Genomic DNA, 13,136 nt, shown 5'->3' with positions numbered 1-13,136 from the left:
TGTTTTTCATGTGCCTTAGCATGCTTTCCAGGAGAATCTGCTCCAAGATTTTGCCAGGCACAGAGGTGAGACTGACTGGTCTGTAGTTCCCTGGGTCTTCCACCTTCCCCTTCTTGAAAATGGGGGTTATATTACCCTTCTTCCAGTCATCGGGAACTTCACCTGACTGCCAGGATTTTTCGAATATGATGGACAGTGGTTTAGCAACTTCATTCGCCAGCTCCTTCAGGACCCGTGGATGAATTTCATCAGGTCCCATGGACTTGTGCACATTCCGGTTCTTAAGATGGTCTCGAACCTGATCCTCTCCTACAGTGGGCCTAAGGTCTTCGTTCTCACAGTCCCTGCATTTGCTTTCCAAGACTTGGGTTGTGTGGTCAGAGCATTTGCTGGTGAAGACTGAGGCAAAGAAGTCATTAAAAACCTCAGCCTTCTCCAAATCCATGGTAGCCAGTTCTCCTGATAGCTTCTGGAGAGGGCCCACATTGTCCCTAGCCTGTCTTTTACTTGCTACGTATCTATAGAATCCTTTCCTGTTATCTTTTACATCCCTTGCCAAACTTAATTCTAGCTGGGCCTTAGCTTTCCTAACCTGGTCCCTAGCTTCTCGGGCAATGCTCCTATATTCTTCCCAGGCCGCCTGTCCTCGCTTCCACCTTCTATAAGCTTCTTTTTTCCCTCTAAGTAAGTTTCCTCAGCAGCTCCTTGTCCATCCATGGAGGTCTCCTGGCCCTCCTGCTGCACTTTCTTCTAGTCGGGATGCAACACTCTTGAGCACGTAGCAGGTGATCCTTGAATATCGACCAGCAGTCTTGGGCCCCCCTGCCCTCTAGGACTGTATCCCATGAAACCTTACTAAGGAGGTTCCTGAAGAGGCCAAAGTCTGCTTTCTTGAAGTCCAGGGCAGTGAGCTTGCTGCATGCTCTTCTCACTGTCCTGAGGATCTCAAACTCAACCATCTCGTGATCACTAGAGCCAAGGCTGCCCTGGAGTGTCACATTTCCAACCAGTCCCTCCCTGTTGGTGAGCACGAGGTCCAGCATGGCACCTCTCCTCGTCGGCTCCTCTATTGCTTGAAAGAGGAAGTTGTCTTCCACACAATAGAGGAACCTCCTGGATTGCTTGTGCAGGGCCGTACCGTCCCTCCAACAGATGTCAGGATGGTTGAAGTCCCCCATGAGGGCCAGGGCCTGCGAGCGTGAGGCTGCTCCTATCTGTCTGTAGAGCGCTTCATCCACAGAGTCCTCTTGATCAGGCGGCCTGTAACAGATCCCCACCGTAATGTCCCCCATTGCTGTTTTCCCTTTGATCCTGACCCACAAACACTCTGTTACCTCATCACCCGTCCCCAGACAGAGTTCCATACTCTCTAGCCTATCACTGACATAGACAGCAACACCCCCTCCCCGTCTGCCTAGCCTGTCTTCTCTAAACAGCCTGTAACCTTCCATTCCGACATTCCAGTCGTAGGAGCCATCCCACCATGTTTCTGTGATACCAATGACATCATATTCCCGTAGCCTTGCACACATCTCTAATTCCTCTTGCTTGTTCCCCATACTACGGGTGTTTGTATAGAGGCCCCTTAGCCGAGCTCCAAATGCAGCCGACTCAATGGCTGGGGCAGCTGGAACATCTCTATATCCTCCAAGCACTTATTACAGGTGCTGGCAACTGACCAGGAGTGTTGGGATGGATCAATGCCCCCCTCCCCCAGCGCATCTAGTTTAAAGCTTTCCTGACCAGCCTGGCAAGCCTCCTACTAAAACAGCTCTTCCCCTTCTTTGTCAGACCAGCTCCACCAGCCTCCAGTAGATCTGGCTTACCGTTGTTGGTTCATTGGCTTACCGTTGTCGGTTCATTGGGGAGAGCCGTGGTGTAGCAGTGATTGAAATGCCTGAGCCGGCGAAGTCTGCTCCTGCGCCCAAGAAGGGCTCCAAGAAGGCGGTGACCAAGACGCAGAAGAAGGGTGACAAGAAGCGCAAGAAGAGCCGTAAAGAGAGCTATTCCATCTACGCCTACAAGGTGCTGAAGCAGGTGCACCCCGACACGGGCATCTCATCCAAGGCCATGGGCATCATGAACTCCTTCGTTAACGACATCTTCGAGCACATTGCTGGTGAGGCCTCGCGCCTGGCGCACTATAATAAGCGTTCTACCATCACTTCTCGGGAGATCCAGACAGCCGTGCGGCTCCTGCTGCCGGGTGAGCTGGCCAAGCATGCAGTATCTGAGGGCACCAAGGCTGTCACCAAGTACACCAGCTCCAAGTAGAGCGCCTCAGAGCGACAGTTTTAACCCAAATGACCAGATTTTTAAAAGGGTACCGTGCCAACTTTCTTCTGTGCCAGCTTCTTAATTGTTTTCAGATAGAACTACTGCTTCCAGATAGATAGCTTTTATATATTTTGGATAGGTACATAAATGGCAATGTACATTATAAAAAATATTATTCTAAGAAAAAGGAAGATAAAACCACAGTGGAGGTTATGACATAAAGAAAAAGAAAACAGGAAGCAGGAAATAGTCTAGAGGAAATACCTGACAGATAGCACAGTCTTTAATCATTGAAATTTGAAGATTTTTATTTCTTCTTAATTCTATCCAAGTGCCAGGTCAGTGCTAACAATAATAAAAAATGTTCCCTAGAAATTGTATGGTAAAGTTTTATCTCTAATCTACCTTCAATTCAATAGAGTGAAGAGCTGAATGTAGAGCATTTCAATCTATATATGGTCATAAAATATCAAGAATTCTGAAAGCAGTAGTGAAATGACCAACATATTAAATGCTCTTGAGAAATTATTATAGCTAGTTATTTTATCAGGTTTGAATAGCTGAGCATGTTGTTATCTTCTGCAATTGCACATGTAGGAATTGCATTTGCAAGTGGTTTGTGAGAAGTGATGTGGTATTGTGAAGAGTAATACACAATACTGTTGTTTACTTTTAATTTAGATTTAATACTAAACCTCCAAGGGTAGCAAAGTCTTTTTAACTTTCAGTAATACTTGCTTAGTTTAACTCCAAACAGAGTTTTCCCTGTGAAAACAGTTACTCTAGCTCAGGGTTTATGTAGATTCCATTCTACTGCAGAGAAAAATGTATCTATATTCAGAAAAACACATGTTCCTTTGCTCTCATTAGAGAAGAGTTTGGAGGAACAAGCTAGCCACAGAATTGAGTAGGAAAATGATAATTTTGGCCATATTCTATTATGGTTCTCTTTGTTTCCTTCCCCTCTTGCATGCATAAGTCTAATCTTTCTGTCTAGTCAGGAGCTACAGCTTAATAATAAAGCTGTCAGCTAGGGAAGCTTAACTTGCTATTAATTTCCTTTTTAGAATCCGGTAGCCCCATCTGAGTGCAAAGTTGATTTGGAAATTTCTGGCGGTTATCTTCCTTTAGCACATCACTAGTGCAAATAACAGCAGCCAAATCTGGACACCAACCTTGTTGCAATAGTCTTTTGCAAACTTGCAGTGGAACAGGATATTGTATAACATATAGGAAAATCACTGATCTCAGGAGATAGGAGGACTTCCTGGAAATTGTGTAAATCAAGCTGGTTTCAGACTGGAAACATTCTCACTCTTCTCACCATGTGCTGAGGCTGGTGACCTCTGATCTTCTGTTAGGCTGTTATTGCTTCGTTTCCTAGATTTTAGGAGATATTGCTTTTTTATGTTTAACATTCACTCTGTGTCTGCCTAGCAATATAGGACTGATCAAGTCATCCAAAAAGACCAGGCAAGATAAATTAGATGCTTTATTTGCACATCAGGAACTGCAGACAGACTAATTTTAAAAGGGCATTTTGATAAAGTAAAATAGTACTGTGCACATATTAGTAATTGCCAGTTCCACAAAATTATTAATGACAGATGAGCTCTGGGCTTTGAATCTTTGCTTAAATTAATATTTGAAGGGTACTCCATGAAATATAGACAACAAAAGTAATTAGAAAACTTATCACATAATTTTCAATATGAAAATATTTGTAATTTATATGATTTTTCTTTATCACTATCCATAATCCTAACTCTCCTATATAAAAACATATATAAAACAACACCATATATAGTACAGATAGTCACACTGTGAATATTCCTCCCCAAAATTAAAGTTGATTTTAGCAAATCTGAAAACAGAAGTATTCCTATACCTGCTACAATATGTAAAGGGATTTAATATATAAATTGTGAACAACTCAATCCAGTGTGTACCTTTTCACTGATCCCTATTAGGACTCCAAGTTCCATTCGTAATCTAATCTCCTTCAGAGACCAGTTTCCCAATGCCTTTACACCTGCACAGCTGTACTGTGCAGGGCTTGGGGAGGGTTTCTTTGAGCCAGAGTACTATGATACATAACATAGTAGTATGATACTGACAATCCAACAGTATGTGATAGCTCCATACACCCAAACTGAAATTAAAAGCTACATCTATCCTTGATATGCATTCAATTAGTTTATTTCTGACACCATGCATTTTCCTGTTTGTTTTCATCTTCCATCATGCACTTTTTTACTTGTCTAACCATTTATAAGATAAACATGCATGAAAATGGCAGTCATTAATTCTACCAGGCATTAAGATTGAGCTAAATATACTTCAGTGTTAGGTTTTGACATTTCCCCCTCTGAACCGCCTGTTAGATAGGGGTGTTCTGTTAGTAATTCGACAGAATGCAGGTACCCTGTGATTGTTTAGCTACTTAACACTCCTATTCTTATGTTCCTCACTGCTTCGGTACACAATATGAAAACTAGACTTCATATTTCTCACCTCTGCCTAACATTGTTCAGCACCCTTTAAGGACTGCACACTTCCCAGTATAGAATCATAGAATCATAGAATGGTTAGGGTTGGAAAGAACCTTAAGATCATCTAGTTCCAACCCCCTGCCATGGGCAGGGACACCTCACAGTAGACCATGTCACCCAAGGCTCTGTCCAACCTGGCCTTGAACACCGCCAGGGATGGAGCATTTATCACTTCTTTGGGCAACCCATTCCAGTGCCTCACCACCCTCACTGTAAAGAACTTCTTCCTTATATCTAGTCTAAACTTCCCCTGTTTAAGTTTAAACCCATTACCCCTTGTCCTATTACTACATGCCCTGATGAAGAGTCCCTTTCCAGCATCCTCGTAGGCCCCCTTCAGATAGTGGAAGGCTGCTATGAGGTCTCCACGCAGCCTTCTCTTCTCCAGGCTGAACAGCCCCAACTTTCTAAGCCTGTCTTCATACAGGAGGTGCTCCAGCCCCCTTATCATCCTCATGGCCCTCCTCTGGACTCGCTCCAACAGTTCCATGTCCTTCTTATGTTGAGGACACTAGAACTGTACACAGTACTCCAAGTGAGGTCTCATGAGAGCAGAATAGCCTGAATGCAATTGTGTTTAGGGAAGGATCTTCAGTGTGGCTTCTTGTTCTTGCATCTGGTCTCCTTGGAGCACCAAAGCCCTTCTAACCCTTCCTAGACAGATTTTGTCTTTCCAAACCTCCTATCCTTTATTTATCTTGGGAGCAAGCAGAAAGCTAAGCAGAATGCAGGTGTTTTCATTGTCTATTTTATTTTGGTTTGATCTCTTCCTCTCCCACATATAAATACATAAGGATCGAGGCTGCTTTCATCAAACATGCCTCCAGACTCTGGCCCCCACTTCCTCTCCCAAATTTTTCAGACTGCTGCCAAACAGAGAATTGGATGTGTGTGAGTCTGTGTGTGTGTGCGCGTGCACACACGCATGTCTGTGTATGTGAATATACTTCAGAGTTTGTTCAGGTCTTAAAATAACCTTTAGAAAAAGTGTTCTTGTGCATATTTTTTAAGAGACATTTTCAGATTTTGAATTTTTATATCAGTGAAGATGATAGGCTTCCAAAACTTTGCTTACTTTGTGTTCGTCTTTTTTATACACCTTCCCATATATTTGAGTATAAATATAAAATTATAAATTATAAATTTCTGTGTATATATACATTCATAATGATGGGTTACTGATTTTAAAATCTTCTCAACTACCTTGATAACTCTTTAAATTAGATTCTCAAGTGGTATCTCTTGAAATTATGAGGAAATAGAATATTGGCCATCTATAGAGTTGTGCACATTCTTTTCTCTGTTTCACAGTTTTTATTCTTTGCATCTCATTTACACATTATGGAGAACTGTAAGTTGCAAAGGCCAAAGAGCCCTTGTGTGAGTTAGATATATAACCTCCATTATCTCATAGTGTTCTTTAGGTACCTAATTCACTGAAAAGCTTCAGTGAATCCAACACACATCTATTTGTCCTACACTTAGGTGACACTAACCCTTTATCCCTCATCTTCTATTTCATCACAACAGGGCAAATTCTGCCCATATGTGTTGAATAGATCTTACTCCTAGGAGATTACATTAAATGTACAGTTACAGAGTTAGGATGAGAAATCTCCCTTATGAGCATAGTTGGATAACCTTTAGTATTTCCATGAATATAAAAACTAAAAGGAAGACCTACAGTTGTTTTCAGTACACCTATGCTGTAATGGATGGGAACCTAACTGAGAGTTGATTCCCTCTCATGACTGAGAGACATAACAAAGCATGTTTTTTGTCACATTGTATTCAGTGGCGTATATATGTTTAAACTCATTGTGACTATTTGTCAGAAAGAGGCAGGAAAACATAGGTGTGCAACTGTTCTATGACCTTCATAATTGGCCAACCTGGGGCAACTGGCCAACGCTCTCAGTGTGGACAACAGTGAGATCATGAAAAACTGTGCAACCCCACAAGTAATCAATTAGAGATCTGGCATAAAGCCAGTTGTTTTTCTAAGGGTATAAAAGCAGGACCCTCTTGGGGCCATAAGAGAAGCCTCGCCTATGGGCGGATGCACCACGTAGGAATTTTCCCAATTGCCTGAGACTCCTGGCATCGCCTGCAATGGGGCTTCCCAGCTGGAAGTGTGGGCCTGGATGATGATTCCGTGGTAACTGGTGATGTATTTCTTCTTAATCTCTGTTCTCTCTATGCAGTAATGATTTGACGCATTGCTAATTTTCCTCTGTACTTTACATTAGTGTGCTTGCTTTAGTGTGCTTATTGACTTTAGTGTGCTTGTTTAATAAACTGTGCATATTATACAGCTAGTGTGTGGTCATTTTGCAGCGTACCCTGCCTGTCAGCAGAACAATTTTGGCATAGTTGGCAGGATATGAAACAAAAAGGCATTTTTTAAGATAAAGAAAAAGGTTCCTAAGATGGCAGAGGTGGATATCCCTGGCTGGAAACAAGTACCTTATCATAACATAGCTGCTGAATGGTTGTGTTATGGTTTATGTGAGAATTGGGACTCCTGTTTGAATGAGGCAGAACCTCCTGATGTAGTTAAATGTTTGCATAAAGTTTCAGTAGGAAAAGGTGAGGAATTAATTGCTCTGGGGAGACAGGGGTGGATTCTGCTGGCTGCATACTGAAAGCAGCATCAGCAGAGATGATAGCAAATACAGAAGGAGAAGATGGATTTGGAAAAACAAGTTTGTGAATTGCAGGGAAAAATAGTTATGTTACAATGCCAAAATCAATTACTAACTGATAAATTGGACACTTATCAAACAGTATCAGAAAAAGCAGCTGTTTGTTTGTATCGCCCAATATAAATATTGAAAGCGAAGGGGTCAAGTAAACCAGAAAAAAGTGCATGCGGTGCTCGCAGAGGCAGGAAGGAATTGGGACCCTGAGAAATGGGACGGAGATGTGTGGGATTCAGCCGATTTGGATAGTAGTTCAGAGGGTGAGGTGTTTGCTGAAGCAAAGCCAATATTAAGAAGAAAATTGGAACATGACCCTCTAGGTCATCCAGTTAGGCAGGACATGGTAGAAGATTTCACTCAGCACAAAATTAATGACATTATGAACAGGTTCAAACAAAAGCCTGGAGAATCTTTGCTTTTTTGGGCCTTCAGGTTGCATGATTTAGAGGCTTTGGGAGTTAAATTGGATCCAGACGATGCTAAAAAATTTGTAATGTTAAGCTCCGACTCATTTGTTCAGGATGCCTTCAGAGGCACTGAGGATGAGACTAATTTATTAGCAGTGGTGGCAGAAGGTTGTGACAGAAAATACCTCACTGAGGGGGAATGGCCCTGTGCAGATCGACCTTGGTATACTTTACAGTATTGTGTTCAGTGTGTTAAGGAGGAGGGAATGAAGACTGCTGTTTTTGTCGGAGATGCAGATGCTATGTTGCAGGCTCCACTATCAGTTCCAATTTGGAACAGAATTATTAGGACTGCACCACATGCGTATAAAGGTATTGTGATGACTTTATTGATCAATGAAACAGAAAACCCCAGAGGACAAATCACAGAGAAAATCCAGCAGTTAGGAGATTTGGGGGAATGGGGCCTCAAACAAAACACAAGAGGCAATAACATGAGGGGCAAGGTGAAAGAGAATAGACTCTCTTGGAGAGATATGTTTCCTGCCTTGCTGGAAGATGGGATGGCCCAAGATAAGATTGACAGGATTCCTACCAATGAAATGTGGAGATTGTACAAGCAACATGGGTTGCATAAATCTGTGAAAAGGGTAAACAATTCAAGCTCAGACAAAGTTGATGACATGACGGATGAAGCAATTCAACCTTCTGCTCCCCCCTTCGAGCCTCAATGGGACGGTACACTTACCAATGGAGGGCCCCCCATTGGCGAGTTGATGGTTCCAAGGGATGAAAAGGGATGGGATCAGTACAACGATCTTTATCTGTGGCCAGATGTTAAAATGTTAAAAAAATTGAGAGAACTAGAAATGGACTGAGATGAGGGGCAAGCTTCAGCACAAGGATGAGCGAGGACAGACCATTGTCCTCATGTAGAGCTTCAAATTTGTTGGAAAAATAGATCTTGTCGAATGGTTAAGGCCTTCATTGATACTGGAGTGGAGGCCTCTTTAATTTATGGTAATACTAAAAAATTTAAAGGGCAAAAGGTTTTAAATACAGGATTAGATGGCAAACAAATTGAAGCAGTACAGACAAAAATTGAGATGAAAATTGGCACTCTGCCAAAATGAACTTATTCAGTGCTGATTGTTCCTATCCCTGAATATATAACTGGAATTGACATTTTAAAAGGATTGACTTTATGCTTCCCTGATGGTAAGTATCAAAGAATCATAGAATCATAGAATGGTCAGAGTTGGAAAGGACCTTAAGATCATCTAGTTCCAACCCCCCTGCCATGGGCAGGGACACCTTGCCCTAAACCACGTGGCTCAAGGCTCTGTCCAACCTGGCCTTGAACACCGCCAGGGATGGAGCATCCACAACCTCCCTGGGCAACCCATTCCAGTGCTTCACCACCCTCACTGTAAAGAACTTCTTCCTTATATCTAATCTAAACTTCCCCTGTTTAAGTTTGAACCCATTACCCCTTGTCCTACCACTACAGTCCCTAAGGAAGAGTCCCTCCCCAGCATCCTTGTAGGCCCCCTTCAGATACTGGAAGGCTGCTATGAGGTCACCACGCAGCCTTCTCTTCTCCAGGCTGAACAGCCCCAACTCTCTCAGCCTGTCTTCATACGGGAGGTGCTCCAGCCCTCTTATCATCCTCGTGGCCCTCCTCTGGACTCCCTCCAACAGCTCCATGTCCTTTTTATGTTGAGGACACCAGAACTGTACGCAGTACTCCAAGGGAGGTCTCACAAGAGCAGAGTACAGGGGCAGGACCACCTCCTTCGACCTGCTGGTCACGCTTCTTTTGATGCAGCCCAGGATGCGGTTGGCTTTCTGGGCTGCAAGCGCACACAGCCGGCTCATATTAAGCTTCTCATCAACCAACACCTCCAAGTCCTTTTCTGCAGGGCTGCTCTGAATCTCTTCTCTGCCCAGCCTGTAGCAGTGCCTGGGATTGCCCTGATCCAGGTGTAGGACCTCACACTTGGCTTCGTTAAACTTCATAAGGTTGGCATCAGCCCACCTCACAAGCGTGTCAAGGTCCCTCTGGATGGCATCCCTTCCCTCCAGTGTATCAACCGAACCACACAGCTTGGTGTCGTCGGCAAACTTGCTGAGGGCGCACTCTATCCCACTGTCCATGTTGCCGACAAAGATGTTGAACAGGACCGGTCCCAACACCGATCCCTGAGGGACACCACTCGTTACAGGTTTCCAACTGGACATTGAGCCATTTACCACAACTCTTTGCGTGCGGCCATCGAGCCAGTTCTTTATCCACCGAGTGGTCCATCTATCAAATTGATGTCTCTCCAATTTAGAGACAAGGATGTCGTGCAGGACAGTGTCGAACGCTTTGCACAAGTCCAGGTAGATGACGTCAACTGCTCTGCCGCTGTCCATCAGTTCCGTGGCTCCATCATAGAAGGCCACCAAATTGGTCAGGCAGGATTTCCCCTTAGTGAAGCCATGTTGGCTGTCACCAACCACCTCGTTGTTTTTCATGTGCCTTAGCATGCTTTCCAGGAGAAACTGTTCCAAGATTTTGCCAGGCACAGAGGTGAGACTGACTGGTCTGTAGTTCCCCGGGTCTTCCACCTTCCCCTTCTTGAAAATGGGGGTTATATTACCCTTCTTCCAGTCATCGGGAACTTCACCTGACTGCCAGGATATGATGGACAGTGGCTTAGCAACTTCATTCGCCAGCTCCTTCAGGACCCGTGGATGGATTTCATCAGGTCCCATGGACTTGTGCACGTTCAGGTTCTTAAGATGGTCTCGAACCTGATCCTCTCCTACAGTGGGCCTAAGGTCTTCGTTCTCACAGTCCCTGCATTTGCTTTCCAAGACTTGGGTTGTGTGGTCAGAGCATTTGCTGGTGAAGACTGAGGCAAAGAAGTCATTAAGAACCTCAGCCTTCTCCAAAGCCATGGTAGCCAGTTCTCCTGATAGCTTCTGGAGAGGGCCTACATTGTCCCTAGCCTGTCTTTTATTTGCTACGTATCTATAGAATCCTTTCCTGTTATCTTTTACATCCCTTGCCAAACTTAATTCTAGCTGGGCCTTAGCTTTCCTAACCTGGTCCCTAGCTTCCCGGGCAATGCTCCTATATTCTTCCCAGGCCGCCTGTCCTCGCTTCCACCTTCTATAAGCTTCTTTTTTCCCTCTAAGTTTCCTCAGCAGCTCCTTGTCCATCCATGGAGGTCTCCTGGCCCTCCTGCTGCACTTTCTTCTAGTCGGGATGCAACACTCTTGAGCACGTAGCAGGTGATCCTTGAATACCGACCAGCAGTCTTGGGCCCCCCTGCCCTCTAGGACTGTATCCCATGAAACCTTACTAAGGAGGTTCCTGAAGAGGCCAAAGTCTGCTTTCTTGAAGTCCAGGGCAGTGAGCTTGCTGCATGCTCTTCTCACCGTCCTGAGGATCTCAAACTCAACCATCTCATGATCACTAGAGCCAAGGCTGCCCTGGAGAGTTACATTTCCAACCAGTCCCTCCCTGTTGGTGAGCACAAGGTCCAGCATGGCACCTCTCCTCGTCGGCTCCTCTATTGCTTGAAAGAGGAAGTTGTCTTCCACACAATCGAGGAACCTCCTGGATTGCTTGTGCCGGGCCGTACCGTCCCTCCAACAGATGTCAGGATAGTTGAAGTCCCCCATGAGGACCATGGCCTGTGAGCGTGAGGCTGCTCCTATCTGTCTGTAGAGCGCTTCATCCACGGAGTCCTCTTGATCAGGCGGCCTGTAACAGATCCCCACCGTAATGTCCCCTGTTGCTGTTTTCCCTTTAATCCTGACCCACAAACACTCTGTTACCTCATCACCCGTCCCCAGATAGAGTTCCATACTCTCTAGCCTATCACTGACATAGATAGCAACACCCCCTCCCCGTCTGCCTGGCCTGTCTTTTCTAAACAGCCTGTAACCTTCCATTCCGACATTCCAGTCATAGGAGCCATCCCACCATGTTTCTGTGATACCAATGACATCATATTCCCGTAGCCTTGCACACATCTCTAATTCCTCTTGCTTGTTCCCCATACTACTGGCGTTTGTATAGAGGCCCCTTAGCCGAGCTCCAAATGAAGCCGACTCAATGGCTGGGGCAACTGGAACATCTCTACATCGGAAAGTTAAAATGCCTCTGATACAAATCCCATCTGCCACCAAGGTAATCACAATGAAACAATATTGTAGACCAGGAGGACATAGACGATTAAAAATTTATTAGATATGGGAGTGTTAAAACCAACAAGTACCGCCTTTAATAATCATATATGGCCTGTTAAGAAGAGTTATGGGACATGGCAAATGACAGTGGACTATAGGGAACCTAACAAGTACACCCCACCACTAACAGCTGCAGTACCAGACACAGCTACTTTAATTGAAAAAATACAGCACGCTGGAACTTGTTATGCAGCGATTAATATAGCTAATGCTTTCTTCACAATACCCGTTGCTGAGGAACATTGGGATCAGCACATTTTACTTGGCAAAGTAAGCAGTATACGTTTACCAGCTTACCTCAAGGTTAGCTCCATAATCCCACCCTCTGCCACCAAATTGTGACAGAACACTTGGATGAGTTGTTGTCCTGGGTTCAGCTATAGCAGTCATTTTTCTCCTTCTTAGTAGCTGGTGCAGTGCTGTGTTTTTTAACTTTCAGCCTGGGAACAACGCTGATAACACTGATGGTTTTAGTTGTTGCTAAGTAATGTTTATTCCAACCAAGGACTTTCTCAGTCTCATGCTTTGCCAGGGAGGAGGGAAAGCCGGGAGGAAGCAGAGACAGGACACCTGACCCAAACTAGCCAAAGGGGTATTCCATACCACAGCACGTCATGCCCAGTATATAAACCGGGGGGAGTTACCCTGAAGGCCCAGATCACTGCTCGGGTCGGGCTGGATATCGGTCGGCAGGTGTTGAGCAATTGTATCCTCTCCCCTTGTTATTTCACTAATCATTATTATCATTGGTGGTAGCAGTAGTGGTTTTGTGTTAGACCTTAGTTGTGGGACTGCTCTTATCTCAACCCGTGGGAGTTACATTCTTCCGATTCTCCTCCCCATCCCTCCGGGAGTGGGGAGAGGAAGAAGGGGGGGAGTGAGCGAGAGGCTGTGTGTTTCTGAGTTACCGGCTGGGCTCAAACCACGACAGTTCTTTTTGGCGCCCAACGTGG

The 13,136-nt window shown here is 44.6% G+C and overlaps 1 protein-coding gene across 1 annotated transcript; it reads left to right on the top strand.

The window, feature by feature from the left end:
- Positions 1–1,876: 1,876 nt before the first annotated feature.
- LOC115619030 (histone H2B 1/2/3/4/6-like) lies at positions 1,877–2,274 on the top strand. The gene has a single exon (XM_030511044.1). It carries the CDS (start codon positions 1,894–1,896, stop codon positions 2,272–2,274), a length of 381 nt encoding a protein of 126 aa, XP_030366904.1. The 5' UTR covers positions 1,877–1,893.
- Positions 2,275–13,136: the final 10,862 nt, after the last annotated feature.

This window comes from Strigops habroptila, chromosome W (genome assembly GCF_004027225.2).
Source record: "Strigops habroptila isolate Jane chromosome W, bStrHab1.2.pri, whole genome shotgun sequence".
NCBI lineage: Eukaryota > Metazoa > Chordata > Aves > Psittaciformes > Psittacidae > Strigops > Strigops habroptila.
This window is presented reverse-complemented; position numbering and strand designations above follow the sequence as displayed.

What these genes read in the sequence shown, in the direction of transcription:
- LOC115619030 (XM_030511044.1), top strand. Translation starts at nt 1,894, where the DNA reads ATGCCTGAGCCGGCGAAGTCTGCTCCTGCGCCCAAGAAGGGCTCCAAG.